Here is a 14,580-nt window from a genome sequence, read left to right as displayed (position 1 = left end):
GGCTTTACTGGATAAGGTGAAATCTTTTCTAGCATGTGTTTTTTTGACTGAGAAGACCAAGATGCATGTATGAATGTATTTTATATAGAAATGCTAGAGTTGACATACTTTGGTTTTCAGTCAGTATTTTTCAGAAGGTATTTCTCATGACTGCAACCAAAAGCATCAACTATTCGCTGCCCTGTCTTGCAGAAGAAGGGTCGCATCTCCTAGCGTGTGCTAAGATCATTTAAAAAACAAACAAACAAACAAACAAACTTGATTATCAGAACTTCTTCTGCATCTGTCAGGTTAGTCAGTTCCCATGGTTTTTCATTTGCAACGGGAACTCAGGAGGGTATTTTAGAGGATATTTTATTTTTGTCCCAGGCAGGGGAGAGCGTGCTGGAGCCACGAGGCGCAGTGAGTCTCCGTGGCCGCCGGGTGCCACTGTTGATCTGTGCTGGTTTGGCAGTATGGTACCAGTGCTATTTTTCTCCTTTGTTTCCAAACATCTTTTTCCTTCTTTTATTTTTGGTGGGGCTGGGCAACGGGGTCCAGTCTCGCTTCATTGAGAATCCATCAGTACATTTTATGAAATGGTTTTCAGAATCTGGTTTGCTAGAAATGAATGACTGTCCTCAACAAGCAGCACAAAACACTCATGATACAAATGGGACATGCATTTGGTCTCATCTGTTTCCTACATTTCTAGAATATTTGTAAATAATTGCATACTATTTTTAGTACCTCTTTATAATACTCTCTCCCCCACACCCCCCTATTCTTTCTCCATTTCTTCTGTTTGCTGGTCTCAGTTACCTCTGTTGCTTGGGGGTTGTTTGGCCTGCCCATGCTGACCGCTGCTCTATTACTGTGTGCAAGCTTAATTGGACAAGGTCAGCTGGAAGAGGAGAACTGTTACCTGCTTGGGGAACAGCTTCTTTCTCCTGAAATCTCCTCTCCCCTTTATGCTGAATTCGCTGGGGCAATCTTCTGAAGCTCAGTTTTGCTTCTCAACCATCGGCACTGCTGATCGTTGACTGAAAATGCATCGCAGTCCTTGTGCAGAGACAAGCAGGCTTGGGGACAGATTCGCTGCTTGCATAGGCAGGTTCAGTTCCTTTGAGTTGCACCTCTGTCTGTTAGTGATGAATTTGGCTCCTGTTGCTCGATGCAGCTTCTTGCAGTGTATACCTACTTGTGCGGCTATTGTGTGGCTGGGTGCTGAAGCACAGCTGGCAGCAGGATACTGAGGGTCTTAAATTAGCACTGAGTGTGTAGATTTAAAGCTAGCTGTAAAGGCAGATCTTATGTTAAGGCCAAGACACAGAAATCTCAAAACTCTGACATTGTCTTGTTTAAGTCGTCTTTGTTGGTTTTGGCCATGTTCTACGTCCATTGTATGTTTTTTCTGTATCTTCTGTAGCATAAACTTGTAGACTGAAAAGCTAAAAATGCATTCCAAGGGCAAACCCCAAAGCCAAAATATCCCAGCTGACCAAGCAAAATGTCCCCTGAGGCTCTGCAGGGTTGGGTCCTGGTGAACCAGGAGCAGCTACCAGAGAGCCCTTAAGAGAGCGTTCTCTTTTGGAGCTGGTGGTAGTTGTATGATGCCGCACGTTTTTCAGCACTTCATCAGATATTTTTAAACCCTGGTCCCTTTTGTGTCTGCTTTCTGTGAATGTTTAAGGGCCTGAATTTTACTGGAGCAAATATTCATGTAGAGAAAATTGCAAACTGGTAATGGTTGCTATATTTAAGTTCTTTGTTATTGGTATTTAACCCTGCTATGCCTTTACTTAATTGTAACAGAAACAATCACAGTCACTACTTCTGATCTAACTAATCACAGCTAGGCACTCAGACTTTGTGGTTTTGGCCACTGAATGATTGCCATCAACTACCCACAGGAAAGCTTTACATGGAAGCAGAGAGGAAAGAAAAACTGTTAAATCTGCTAACAACGTCATAGAAATGCAACCTGCTCCTGGTGGGTTTTGTGGGCAGAAACTGCTTTGGGAATTATTTGTTTAAATTAATAGAAAACATCCTGTTGTAAGAATCCCCACTGATCCCAGTTGCAAGGGTAAGACATAGGGAGAAAAACTGCTTATAATTGAAACCATACAGGGCTTTATAGATCAAAACCAGCATTCCTTATTGCCCGGTGCAATGCAGATGAGGAGTACAGTGTAACCATCTGGTGCCTTTTGCAGTAAATGGAGTTTGCAAGCCCTCTCCAAGTAGAGGAGTGTAATCCAATCTGGAGGAAGCGATACAAGGGTATCTACAGGATGCTGATCGCTCCATGCTGCAGCAGGGTACTGCAAACAAATGCTTACGTGCGGAGCCCCTTGCATTTGGATAACCTGCCTCTTTCAGTCATCTAGAGTCCTGGTGAGAAAAGATGTGAGAAAGAAATGAGCCCTGTTCTGAGCTGTTCTTTGCTTCCCTCTTGTTCAGACTGCCCTGCTGAGATGGGAAGCTGGTGGAATATTGACTGGTGTTTAGAGAGTTCAGCTTTCTTTGTGAGAATGGCAAGCCAGGTGACAGACACTGAAAGGCCTTTCTTAGGTGTTCAGCACATGAAACAGTGCTTGCCTAATCTTAGCTTAAAATCTTCTGTTCAAAGAAACATTGTGTGTCTAGTAGAGGGAGAGGGAATTATAGTGCTTTTTCAACAGGTGAAGTTTTTTTTCTAATAATCCCCCTCTCCTCTCCTGCTTTTCAACAGCCTTTCTTATGTCTGAAGCTGTAAGGTTTAAATTAAACTGGGACATTGTCTGCTGTAGCCAGCTTTTGGAGCCTGCTGCAGAATCGTGCTGCTGCACTGCTCCTCCTAAAGCATCCCCTTTTCTCCAGCTCGCTGCAAGCTCCCAGCCAGGTTGTTCAGCTGCTCTCTTGATCTTTCCTTCCCCAGTAGCAGATGTGCTGGAGGATCGGAAGGGAAGAACTCAGAGGTAAATGTGTTCCCACAAAACAGATCCCTCTGTTTTACTCAGAGGTAAATGTGTCCCTCTGTCAGATGCTAAGACAATTGCTGACAAGGGTGACTTAAGAGATGCTGGATATATCTTTATTTGGGGGTATGGCAATGATACCACAGGGCTCTGCCTTCTGAATATGTTGAGCCCTAAAGGAAATTGAAGTATAACCCAGCCTGTTTTGCTCACTCTGCTGCCTTAGCCATGCCTTGCCAATCCATCTGTGCATTGAGCCCACGCCTTCCTTTTGTCCCCCCACGTGCCACCCCTAACTGCCACACTTGGCCTTGAGACCTCCTTGGGAATCTTGAGTCAGGATGTACTGTTGGAAGGTGGAAGTGAAGGAAGGTTTTAGCACTGCAGATTAAGACTTTACGTTTTGATAACTCGCTTAGTTATCAAAACTTAGCTTTGAAGCAAGTTTTACTTTTGAAACGTGATAAACAAGATGTCTGATAACAGCTACCCCTAGTTGCATTTGGAGCTGGGAATGCCCACAGCTCGGCAAACGTGGACATACAGGCTAATGCCTTACTTAGAGTTGTCTAGGTTGAATTCATTCTTGGGACTGTGTCCTGCTGTCCAGGATGCTTCCAAGGGTAGAATTCAAGTCTAGTCATTAGTTGCTTTGTATTTCCAAGGGTGTCACTATAAATATCTCAACTATCTTGTGCTTGGTTTTGCCCAATATCTCCTCTTTCTGTGCTTGTGGATGTTTGTTGACACCCTACTTGGACTTTGATGTTGCTGATTTCAAGGCTTAAGAGTGGTGCATGATCTCTCCTTTGCTGTCTCTTGATGTTTTATCATCTATGGAGTATTTTGGTTGTTCTTTTTTGTCAGCCTCTTCCTTAGCTTACAGGTAGAAACCATTTTGAAGGCTGAAAGCCAAATTAAATATTGCTGTTTCCAAACAGTGCTTTTTACAGAAGAATAAGAAACCAAAACTCGCTTACACTTACAGCAGTGTTTATAGGTTCCTTCCTGCTGTCATTTTACAATGATATAGTCATAAGATTTGAATGTCTGACAAAATGGAAGCGTTTCGTGGACTAAAGTAGTTGCTAAAACAGCCTCTTGCATCAGTCTTTGGATTGCTAGTATTGAATCGGCCGTGCTGCTTTGGACTCTAACCGTACGAGCCTGGAGACCTGAGTGTATAACTCGTAGTGTTATCATTAGGTAGCCTGAGGTCCCCTCCTTGTTGCGGGAGACTGGCTGATATCAGGAGGGAGGAGGGGAAAATTATTCCAGGACACCTGTAAATCCCTGCAGTTTCGTGCTGAGGGTTTGATGTTAATTAGACAGCAGGCAGCAGTAATGTGTTGCAGTTCCCTTGGCTTGCCTGTTTCAGAAAGGGCAAAATCTTCCAACAGAGCAAAGAAGGGGCTGTTGAAGGGGCAGCAAACTGAATGGAACGATGATAATTTTATGCAAATTGGACTTCAGTAGCAGATTCAGCTTGGCTGAATCACAGAGGGAGCAGAAGAATAAGGAAAGAAAGAGGGAGAGGAAAAACCCAATCAAAATGTATGGTTTGAGGCATGTTTCACAGCCTTCTGTTTAGATTCTTCTACAGAAATGAAGAAACATAAGAGGAATGCCACTGGTCACAGCCAGTGGAATTGCTCTTTCTCCTGTGGTACTGCTGTTAATAACTACAAGTGGGTTATTCAGCCGACCTCTGCTGATTCCGCTTTGCTGCCTGATTTCAAAAGCTTTGCCCTGCGCTGGCACTCAATCACAGCTTGATATAACCAGTGGTGCTTTGCATGCATTGCCATCATTTTCATAGGGGAAACGCTCTTGTTTAAAAAAAAAAAAAAAAAAAAGAAGAAAGGGAGGGGCAAGGGGAAACAAATCCAGATTCATCCAGGAGGTGCAGGGGTCCGCTAAGGGGATTTTTGTTTGCTTGAGCAGAAGGAGTAATTGTAGCAGTAGAGCTTGCAGCGGTATGGAGCACATTCCTAGCGAGATCAGCTTCCCCGGCCGAGAAGGGCCTTTTTAAAAGTTCCAGAGAGACAGGGAGAAGGGCTGGGGCTGGTGTGGGGAGAAGGTTTCTGATGCTGTGATCAGCTATGTCGAGTTGGCTGCGGAGAACGCTGCCGGCGCGTGCTCCATCAGCTCTGCCTTTATTCAGCTCCCAGAACCGTGGTGCTGCTCGTTGCACTGACGTTGCCGTAAGGCCGAGCAGGCTGCCTTGCAGCTGGTGTTTTATTTGTCAGAGCTGCAGAGGTGTAGCTCTGTGAGTGGACTGGAATGCCTTTTCACAAGGCCTGGTTGTGCTGCAAATATCAAAACCTTTACCTCGTAGTGCATTTCAGTGGCAAGTGACAATCCAGCTCCTGATGTGAAAAAGCCCTCCACAGCTATGATGACCTGTAGATACAAAGCCAGCCTCATAGCGTGCAGCTTAAAGACTACTCCTCTCTTCTTTTTCGAGATCTCCAGCCCCTGGGTCTTCTGTTTTCCTCATTGTGATTCTTGCCATAATCTGTTTAGCTTCGTACTGAGTGGCTTGAGAACAGTTCCTGGAGCAAGGCAACAGGGCGCCTTTTTTGACACGGAAAGGAACATTTGTTATGCTGTTTTTTTTTCTGTCTGTTTTCTGAAAGCATTCCAGGGACCGCTACACAAGTGGACCAGGTGTAGGAACTACCAGTCCTCTCCAGACTATTTTTTCCAACTGAAGTAGATCACATGCAGCTTTCCCACCATTTGCCAAGCTAAAAAAAGAAGTCTCAGCCCCCTGAGGCCTCGTGGCCCTTTCGATCCTAACCACAGGCTCTACAGCACAGTGTCTCTCCCCACTGCCTCCAAATGAAATTAAGTACTTGTGTTATTACCATTAAACAGATACATCTTTAGGCCATTTTGTGCTTTCTCCTGTATGGCTTAAGGAGATGATGGGAACTTTTCATGCCTCTACCAGTAACACACCAAACATAAAACCTTGTAGTGAATATGACTCTGCTGTGACAAAACCAGTTTGAGGACAAGACCGGGTGCAGTCAGTGTATTTAGCAGCGTGACCATGGAAATACACTGGTCGTTAAGTACCGAGACTTCATGCCAAGTAACTTGGGGTCTTGCCTATGGTCAAGGATGTTAAGAAAGTCTGTGGTTTGATCTCCTACAGGTTTCTGCAGGGAAGGGGAGGGTGAATGTCCAGTTACATGCTCCCTGAAGCTTTGCTTTCAGTCTTTTCGTGTTTGCTGATCTCTTTGCACAAGCCTCCTGTGTGCATGTATTTTTTTTTTTTTTCAATTTAATCTTTACTATTTTGAGTGTCAGATCACAGCAATTTCTACATCTCGCATGGAGCAATATGCCGCCTTATGCTTTCATGAATGTAGCTAGGATGGGCTAGACTGTTCTTACGCTGCTATGAAAACGTGCCCCTCGCCTTCTTCCCATCTTATGTGCGTCACTGAGCCCCAGTCTGCATGCAAAAATGTGAAGAGTTGGACTGATGTTATAAAAGGAACTGTAAAATTTTCCTAAAATTAGCCTTAAGTTCTGCTTGTTCTTTTTGGTATTCAAGGCCTCGAATGCTGAAAATGCAAAGTATTACACGGCGTTTATGTTTGTGTTTGCTTTGTTACTGCATTGTTGTGGGAGCCAGCGCGTGGGCTGCTGCTTAGTGTGGAGGTTTGGCAATGAGGATTTGGCTTGTTTTTCTGAACCTGTTGCAATCTTGCTGTGGGATATGGTCACTTTTTGCATCTGTGCCGTTTGCCCTTCTGTCAGGGGTGCAAACTCCCCCCTCTGGTCTTGCTTGTGAAGCTCACTTGGTGTATGCAAAGGGCTTGAAGTGGCTACGATAAAAGATGCTGTAGAAATGCAGGGTACCTTGCAAATGCAATGCGTTTTCCTGGGCATATTATTTGCATGTTATGTGCATGGTCTGTGCTCATTCCCATGGCAGCCGTGGCAAGCGAAGTCAGGTGGTGGGTGCCTTCTCAGGGTCAATGACATTGAATTCTGCCTGATACCTGATGGTTGACAAATTTTGGTTTAGTAATTTGTAAACTTGTTGCTGGTCTGTGTATCAGCTTGATGATAGTTCTGTATTATGGCTTTCACTAACCAATCTGTAACTAACTGTGGTTGTTTGATTACAGAGGGAACATCCCCACGCTAAACAGGTATGGTACTTGTCATCTTTTAAAATGTGAAAAGACAGACTAGAAAGAAGTAGCCTAATAATTAATGTTTTAACATGTTTTATTTTAGTGCCCTATCTTTACTTGGGTAGCTCTCAAACATAACTCTTCTTTTTCCTTCCCTTTTCCTCTCCCTTTGTCTAAAACATGTTTTCAGCTTTTCTTTACCCTTTAAAAAAGCTTTGCATGCAGCAATCTTTAAAATGAAATTTGTCAGGTGACTCAGCTCATCTGCAGTATGGTACACAGCAAACTCCTAGCAGAATGCTGTTTCTAGGGTCTCTTTTTCGGAACTGGGTTCCCAGCTGTTGACCCTCTGGTAGGGTGTCACAGTGAAACAGGCAGTTACTCCTAGCCGACAGCGTACCTGTTGCTACTCTGGTTTCTTGCAACTAGCTTAGAATTTGTTGAGGCTGTTTCACCTCCCTCACACCATAGATGAATCTACATCTCAAACAGCTGACAGCATGTTTTGTTGTGTTTGTGTTTTGGACGCTAATTTTTCCTCCCATGTCTCAGTTGAAAAGTATTTCTTGTTTTAAATAATACATGAAAAATGTCTGCTGTCTTTTTGTTTAGTTACTGTTCTGTGGTATTTTTTGTATTAGTTGTAAGAAATGTACACCAAGGCATGTCCTGAAAAATTTTTCCCTTTCAAAACGTGAATACTTATTATTTATTACTGCTTACAAGCCTATTTAGGGAAAAATAGTAAAAATGGGCTTGAAAGTCTCATGGCTCTTAATCAGAGATAAATTACGGAAACATAGAGTGACTTTAAACATGGAGAGCTATTAATCAAACTGATGATACTTTAGACTTGTTAACAGTATACTTAGGACCATATCACAATGGTTTTCTGTACGTGGAAAGAAAGAAATCTTAGTAAAGCGGGTAAGTAGCAGTGGCAGCAATCCGCAGGGTGGTCCCAAATCCGTGTGGCTGGCAGCAGTGCCGTAGCCAGCATGGCTGGGCCCCTGGTTTGCCTGCTGTGCCGCTGGCATCTGATCCAGCACGGCAGCTGAGCATCTCTTTGACTTTACACGTTGTAAGTCAAGCATGTGCTGTGCTGAATCAGCGCCCTGATTTTTTTTCCCCGTTGCCTTCTGCCTCCTGTTGTGGCACCAGTTGGGGAGGACAGAAACTTAACTTTATTAATGTCTTCCTAAGCCCCGGGGAGAGCGAAGCAAGTGGGAGTGCGCTGGTCCTGTGTCGCAGAGCACTGCTGTGTGCCAGCTCAGCATTTCTGTCTCTTCAGAGCAAGCTTGAAGGTCTCACCATGTTGCAGGGGGCTCTCGAAGTAGGTCCCTCAGTGAATTAAGATGACTGTGTGGCACAGTTCAGAAATTAGAAATAGTTATTGCAGAGAAGGCAAAACCCAATTCTAGTAGCTAGGGAAGGGATGTCTAGTTAGTTGTATGCTTTTTGTTCACTGTGTGAGAAACTTCCTCTGCTATTCTTGACCGTAACATTGTGGGTCTTTAAAAAAAACATAAAAATAATAATAATAGCCCAAACCCCAAAATAACACAAACTATTTCACAGCTGGTGTGTGCTGCCATAGCAGTTGAACTCAGTGATACTTCAGTATACTCAGGATCCTGCCCTCTGCCAGGAAGGAATGCTGACCTTTAGTGAACGCTGCTCCTGCTTGAAATAGAACTTTCTTACTCAGTGCCTTCCTCTGAGCTTGTGTAAATCTGTCCCAGTCCTCCTCACTTAAATAAGGAATTGGTCCTGTATGAGTGATGTGTGTACTGCAGTGTATCTCAGTGCTTGAACAGCAGACATCAGGCACGAGTATGACAGTAGTAAGTGTCTGGAGCTCTGCCTTCCTTGCTCCTTAAGATAGATGTGTTCTGTGGCCAACTGCTTGTATTTAGCAGCTGCCACCTTTTAGCAGTCAAAACTGAGCAAAATAAATGAGTAGGGGGAGTTGCAATGTTTTTAGGTATGGACTAAATTAGATGGAGGAGCACGTTAATTTGGTCAGCAGTTAAAGTGGAAGGCACTGTAATAGGACTTCATTTAGGGCAGGAATACTAGTGCAAGAGTATAGAAAACCCCGTTTCCAGTATAGGATTTTAGTGAGGTCACTATACCACACTGCATTTGAGAAGTGTAAATTATAGTATGACCAGAAAAATTGTGGAAGCAATAAGATAATATAGCTCTGTATGCTTCAACTTAATTTGTAAAAACTTACTTTGAAGTGTCAAACCTTAGAATTATTGTTGTTTATCTCAGTATTCCACCTGTAAAGCAAAACATACCACAGGACAAAAAATACCTTCAGCTTTACATAGTCATAATTCGCCTGTCATCTCAAGAAACTCCTTAAGAAATACTTGCTTTAAAGGGTTATAACATTATTTCCTAACTTTTTTAACTGTTCCTGTACATTGGGACAACGTCGAGGTAAGGGCGTTAGTGGCACCAGAGGCATGCCAGCATTGCAGGGACTTTGGAGAAGGCAGCGCGGCAGGTCTGGTGTGCTGAAGAATCTAACAAACCATGCAACAGTAACACTGGATAAACAGCCACGCTTCAGGTGGTCAAAGCATACGCACATGCACAAATCTTTTTCCAGTGATATTCTTCTCTCCCTTGTCCCTACTAACTGTCATCTTATTGAATTGCCGTTTAGAATGTCCTTCTCTTCCAACCTCAATCACTACGGGATGGTCCACGTAGCTAGCGTGAGTGATGTACTGCTAGACAATTCATTCACTCCACCGTGCCAGCGGATGGGTGGAATGGTCTCCTTCCGCACATTTGAAGATTTTGTCAGGTATGTGGGGAAGGGTGATGATTGTTTGTTTTGCAGGCTTCCTAGGTGGGCCCAAGTGGAACTGGACAAAATCTTTGCCTTGTCTAGAGTCAGGTTTAAACTGGTCCTGAGCTTGTTTGCTAAGTTTCTGGAGTTTCGGGTGGAAGTTTGTTTGGATCCTCTGTCTGTCTCCTTGAGATAACTGAAAGTTTCAGACTGCTGTAAGAGCAGTTTACAGCCAGAAGGATCAGCATCTTGAATTTCTGCTGATGGGAGATCATTTGCAAATGTGCTGATTTCTTCTAACGCTCTTGTTCACGCTTATACATGTGGGACGATGTATTCTTTATGCTTTCAACCTTCTAGGGGTAGGCAAAAAACCCCCAGCAGAGCCCACAGCAGTCGTGAGGGCCTGCAACCGTAAGATCTCTGACAAATGTTAGACGATCCAGGCTTTGCTTTGGTTTGAGGGGTAGAGGAGGTATTGCGTCCTCATCTTTTGCGTTTCAATCCTGCAAAGGGAAGCAGTCCTTTTCTCTCCCTTCCCTCCTTAGCAACATGATTTGTGGATTTTTAGTGCTGTATGCTTTCAGTGGGCTAGCAGCAGTGTGGTGATGACTAATACTTCTCTGGTGTATTTCAGAATCTTTGATGAAGTGATGGGTTGCTTCTGCGACTCTCCTCCCCAGAGCCCAACCTTCCCTGAAGCTGGCCATGCTTCCTTGTATGATGAAGACAAGGTACAGTAGTTTTTTCTCTTGAGATTGCTCTCAGGTTGGAAATAGAAGGCGTGCAGAATGCCGCAGTGACTGCAGGCTAGATACTTTTCACTAGTTCGAGTGCTGGAAGCAGGAGTTAAGAGCTTTATGTATTTATGTAAGTGATTTGTTTGCTTGTTCCACAGCAGGTGATTCGAAGTAGGTGGCCATTTTCTGACTCTGTTCTAGAACTATGGCTAAGTCTCTTACTCTCCATGTAAATTTAGTTTGTAGCTTTTAACATCAGCAGAACTACTGGACCCGCAGCAGCGTAACTGAGAGTTTAGACCCACGATTAAGTTTCCAGACCTTCTCTGCACCGGGGTGTTGAACTGCATATTCAACTGCCTTTACTTTAAGTCCGACTTGCCTTATTTTCTGTCTTACACCCTTCCTAGTCACATTACATTCTGATTCTTCCCTCTGTTCTACCTCTTAGAACTGTTTTTAGGAGGAAAAGATGAGAGGAACCCCTCAATTTTTGCATTGATGTGGAGAACAGGTGCAGAGGAAGCAGATGGTTTATAATCCATAGTGACAGAAGACCAGTTTCCCTTAGAGACACAGGTAGCTGCTCCACTGCTCTGTCCTGCCCCCACAACAGCAGGAAGCTCTGTTGGAATATAGTCTGTGACCAGAATAGGGCTTGGTTTTAAACTGATCCATTGATCTTGATGTATATAAGTACTGTAGGCTTGTTCCAGAATACTACTGTCAACCTTAATGTCCTCAGATCTCTCTCTTTACCTCCCTCTCACCTCACCAAGGATAATTTCCTGTTCATACTCAGTTTTTCACAGTTAACCGCAGGCTCTTAAATGCTAAATTTGTCATTTCTCAGAGCTCTAATGTAAGTGATGCTTCCACGTTATTTCGTTTTGGTGTAGATATAGAAAACACACATTGTTTTGCTCCTACACTTCGAATTTGCTTAATTTCATTACCTTTCTTGATGCCAAAGTCCTCTGATGTCCTGCCTGTACTGCATCTTGTAAAGAGAAGACCTGACCCTGCATTCTTTCCGCATGCGAATGCACTTGAGTTAGCTGAGTCAGATGTGACCGTCAGAATTGGATTCTCCAAATGAAGCTCCTGTTTGCGGACATTAACTCTACTTCTGTGAAATTACAAATTTGCGAGGCTGCTTGGTCAAGGATTTCCCTCATAGTTTTCCTTGGTTTACAGCACGATCTGCTGACGTCGCTTTTCCCTAGGGCATCTGTATTTTGGAGTTGTATTTAGGGAGCCTCTTTTGAGAACTCAGGGGTGTTATGTTGTTAACTATTTATTCATGGGGAATATTTTCTTTAACTTGCAGACTGCCCGCGAGGAGCCCATTCACATTCTTAATGTTGCTATTAAAACAGACAGTGACGTTGATGATGATGGGCTGGCAGCCATGTTCAGAGAGTTCACGCAAAGCAAGGTAAGTTGCCTTGATTCTCTCTCTGGAACTGTGTAATTGTGCAGGACAGTTCTGTCTGCTTTGGGAAAAGTCAGTATGTTCCTCATTTTTTTGTGTGTTTGTTTTTTTTTCAAAACAAATCAATGCAACAGTTAACATCCTTAATTTATCCCATCTAAAACCTTACCACCTCTTTGACTGGATGTAGCTGCACCTTTCTGAAGTCTTCAGGTCATTGTTTTTCTTTGCAGTGCAATCTAATCCATCAGGTCAGGACTTCTTCCCTTTAATTTTTGATAGGGTAGAAGACCTTTAAGGTTTTAAACGCATTAGGTCAATCTTCAGTATCTATCTCCAGATGCTCTGAAAAAATGTGCTCCCTGATGGTAAAGTTGTTATATGAGTAACCGAGGCATGGACGGTGACATAAAAATGGCCTATATTTTCTGTATCACGATAGTCTGAATGCAATTAAAATTTGTTGTCCTTGTTGGCATGCTGGAGCATCCACGTAGTGTGATATGTCTGGCACAAGGTGGAATTGATTTGGTATGTTCTGTTGCTCCTTCATAAGTATGGGATACACTTTAGAGTACCAAATGTTAGTCCTGTGGTCAGTTGTGAGACAACATGGGGTGGGGATAGCCTCCTCGTGTCTGCTCTGCCCTCTGGTGTCTGCCTGCACTTGCTTTTCTGGCTGGTGTGAAGAACTCCTCGGCTGGCTTGTGGATGTGAGTAGCCCATCAGGCACTGGGATGCTGCTGCATCTGAGGTACCTGCAGTGACTGTGGGAGGACTGAGCGAGTAGTTTCTAACTTCACTTCCCATTCTGCAGAAATGAGGGGTTCCAAAATGGGGCTGGTATCCACGCGACTTCAGCAGCTTCCTGTCTCTTTAAGCAAAGAAAATAATCAGATATAAAAATTAAAAATAGTCCTGCTTTTCATCTGCTCGATCATGCTCCAGGCGTTTTATGGGAGGGGATAAAAGGAAAGAAATAAAAAAAAAAAATCCAAAACACATTAAACTATCAAATAGGTTGATCCAAATTGTCCAAATAATTTTCTAGTCCCAGCATGTTGTGTGTGTTTTTTTTAATAGAAATTAGGATCATATACTTGTAAATGACTTGTGGAGGAGATTGAGGCAGTCAGTGCAAATGGAGTTTCTCCAGGTGCTGATGGCTAATTGCTCTGTAATAGCTGTGGACTTGCTGTGAGACCCACATTATTACGATGTAATCAGAATCCTGTTGCTATGCTGTTATTGTCTGCCACTTGTGGAATTTCAAAAGCAATAACAATTTTTTCTTTTTAAATCATGGCATTATTAAAGTTATTTTCTTTCTCTTGCCATGAATATAGTCACTGATGCTCATTTTCAAAGGGCTTAACCTTAGTAAAACATTTCAGTCTGTACCGAAAGGGGTTGTTTTGTTCCTCGTGTAGCTGAGTTCTTGTTTCTTTTTTGTTGTTCTTTTTTTTTTTTTTTCCTTTGCTTTTAAATTGGAAAAAGGAGGAGAAAGGAAAAAGTTTTAGAAAGACGAGCACAATGAGGAGATCTTAACACTTCAAAAGATCAGTGGTGTGGCAAATACTGATGGCAGCACTTATTTGAAATGTGGCTTAGTGGAATTTGACAAAGAAGCAACCAGAATGGATATTCTCTCATCTATTTGAAAAAACTAAGTAACACCTATCATTTCTCACCTTTGCGATACTGACATGTCTGTCCCTTGGTCTGGGTTGTCTGTGTGCTTATTGTGCCAAAAGCAAGTATGTGCTACATGCTTCCTGGGGTTAATTCTTTTAAATCTCATTTTCCATCGTTTTCCATGGCCTTACCATGTCTGCACTGTGCTCCCTTCAAAAAGTAATCTTTGCAATAAAAACCAACTTGCTTTGGCAAATGAATGAGAATATTTCCTGCAAGACTTGTATATGATTCTTTGCTTTACTTGTTAGCAAGGCTCAGCTGGAATACTGTGTTCTTGTGATTTGGTTACTTACCTCTTCAGATTTAATGTATTTGCTTATGTGTGCTACTAGACAATCATCAGAGGAGAAATCTTAGCTATGAGTGGACTGAAGTGGACTAGGAGCTTGCAGCATAGAGGTGGGAGGATCTGTAGAGCTTTTTCAGGTCATAGAAGACTTCGACATGTTTTTGATGTGTTCTTTTCCTGTTAATCCAGTCACCTGATTCCATCCTTGCCTTTTTACAGAAATCAGTCCTGATTGAACATGGGATTCGGAGGCTGACTTTCCTTGTAGCACAAAAGGTATTTTGATATCTCTCATGCTGCTCAGAACTCTTTGGTTTCTAGCTCGTAATAGCATTGACATTTGATGTGTTTTTTCCCAAATTAAATGCTGTATTAACTATATTTAGTTCTCTCTTCACTGTTTTTGTTCTCTAAAATTTGAAATGGTTTTGATGAATTCGCTTAAGAAAATTAATTTACAATTGTAAACAATCTTGGCACCTCTTGTATTCTTGAATTAATTATTTTTTG

General features: G+C 42.8%; 1 protein-coding gene across 10 annotated transcripts in view; it reads left to right on the top strand.

Annotated features, from left to right (window-relative positions):
- The window catches only part of ACACA (acetyl-CoA carboxylase alpha), a 151,199-nt gene that overhangs the window by 62,289 nt on the left and 74,330 nt on the right, over window positions 1-14,580 (top strand). For 8 of the 10 annotated variants that reach the window (XM_087751911.1, XM_087751910.1, XM_087751909.1 and 5 more), the window contains 5 exons: window positions 7,091-7,114; window positions 9,780-9,923; window positions 10,546-10,642; window positions 11,979-12,086; window positions 14,290-14,346. In XM_087751911.1, the coding sequence (XP_087608037.1) occupies window positions 7,091-7,114; window positions 9,780-9,923; window positions 10,546-10,642; window positions 11,979-12,086; window positions 14,290-14,346 (430 nt within the window). The remainder of the gene's footprint in view (window positions 1-7,090; window positions 7,115-9,779; window positions 9,924-10,545; window positions 10,643-11,978; window positions 12,087-14,289; window positions 14,347-14,580) is intronic. The other 2 variants (XM_087751916.1, XM_087751913.1) reach the window with 1 other exon arrangement.

This window comes from Nipponia nippon, unplaced genomic scaffold (genome assembly GCF_047370975.1).
Source record: "Nipponia nippon isolate SJK-2023a ecotype South Korea unplaced genomic scaffold, ASM4737097v1 scaffold_15, whole genome shotgun sequence".
Taxonomy (NCBI): Eukaryota; Metazoa; Chordata; class Aves; order Pelecaniformes; family Threskiornithidae; genus Nipponia; species Nipponia nippon.
This window is presented reverse-complemented; position numbering and strand designations above follow the sequence as displayed.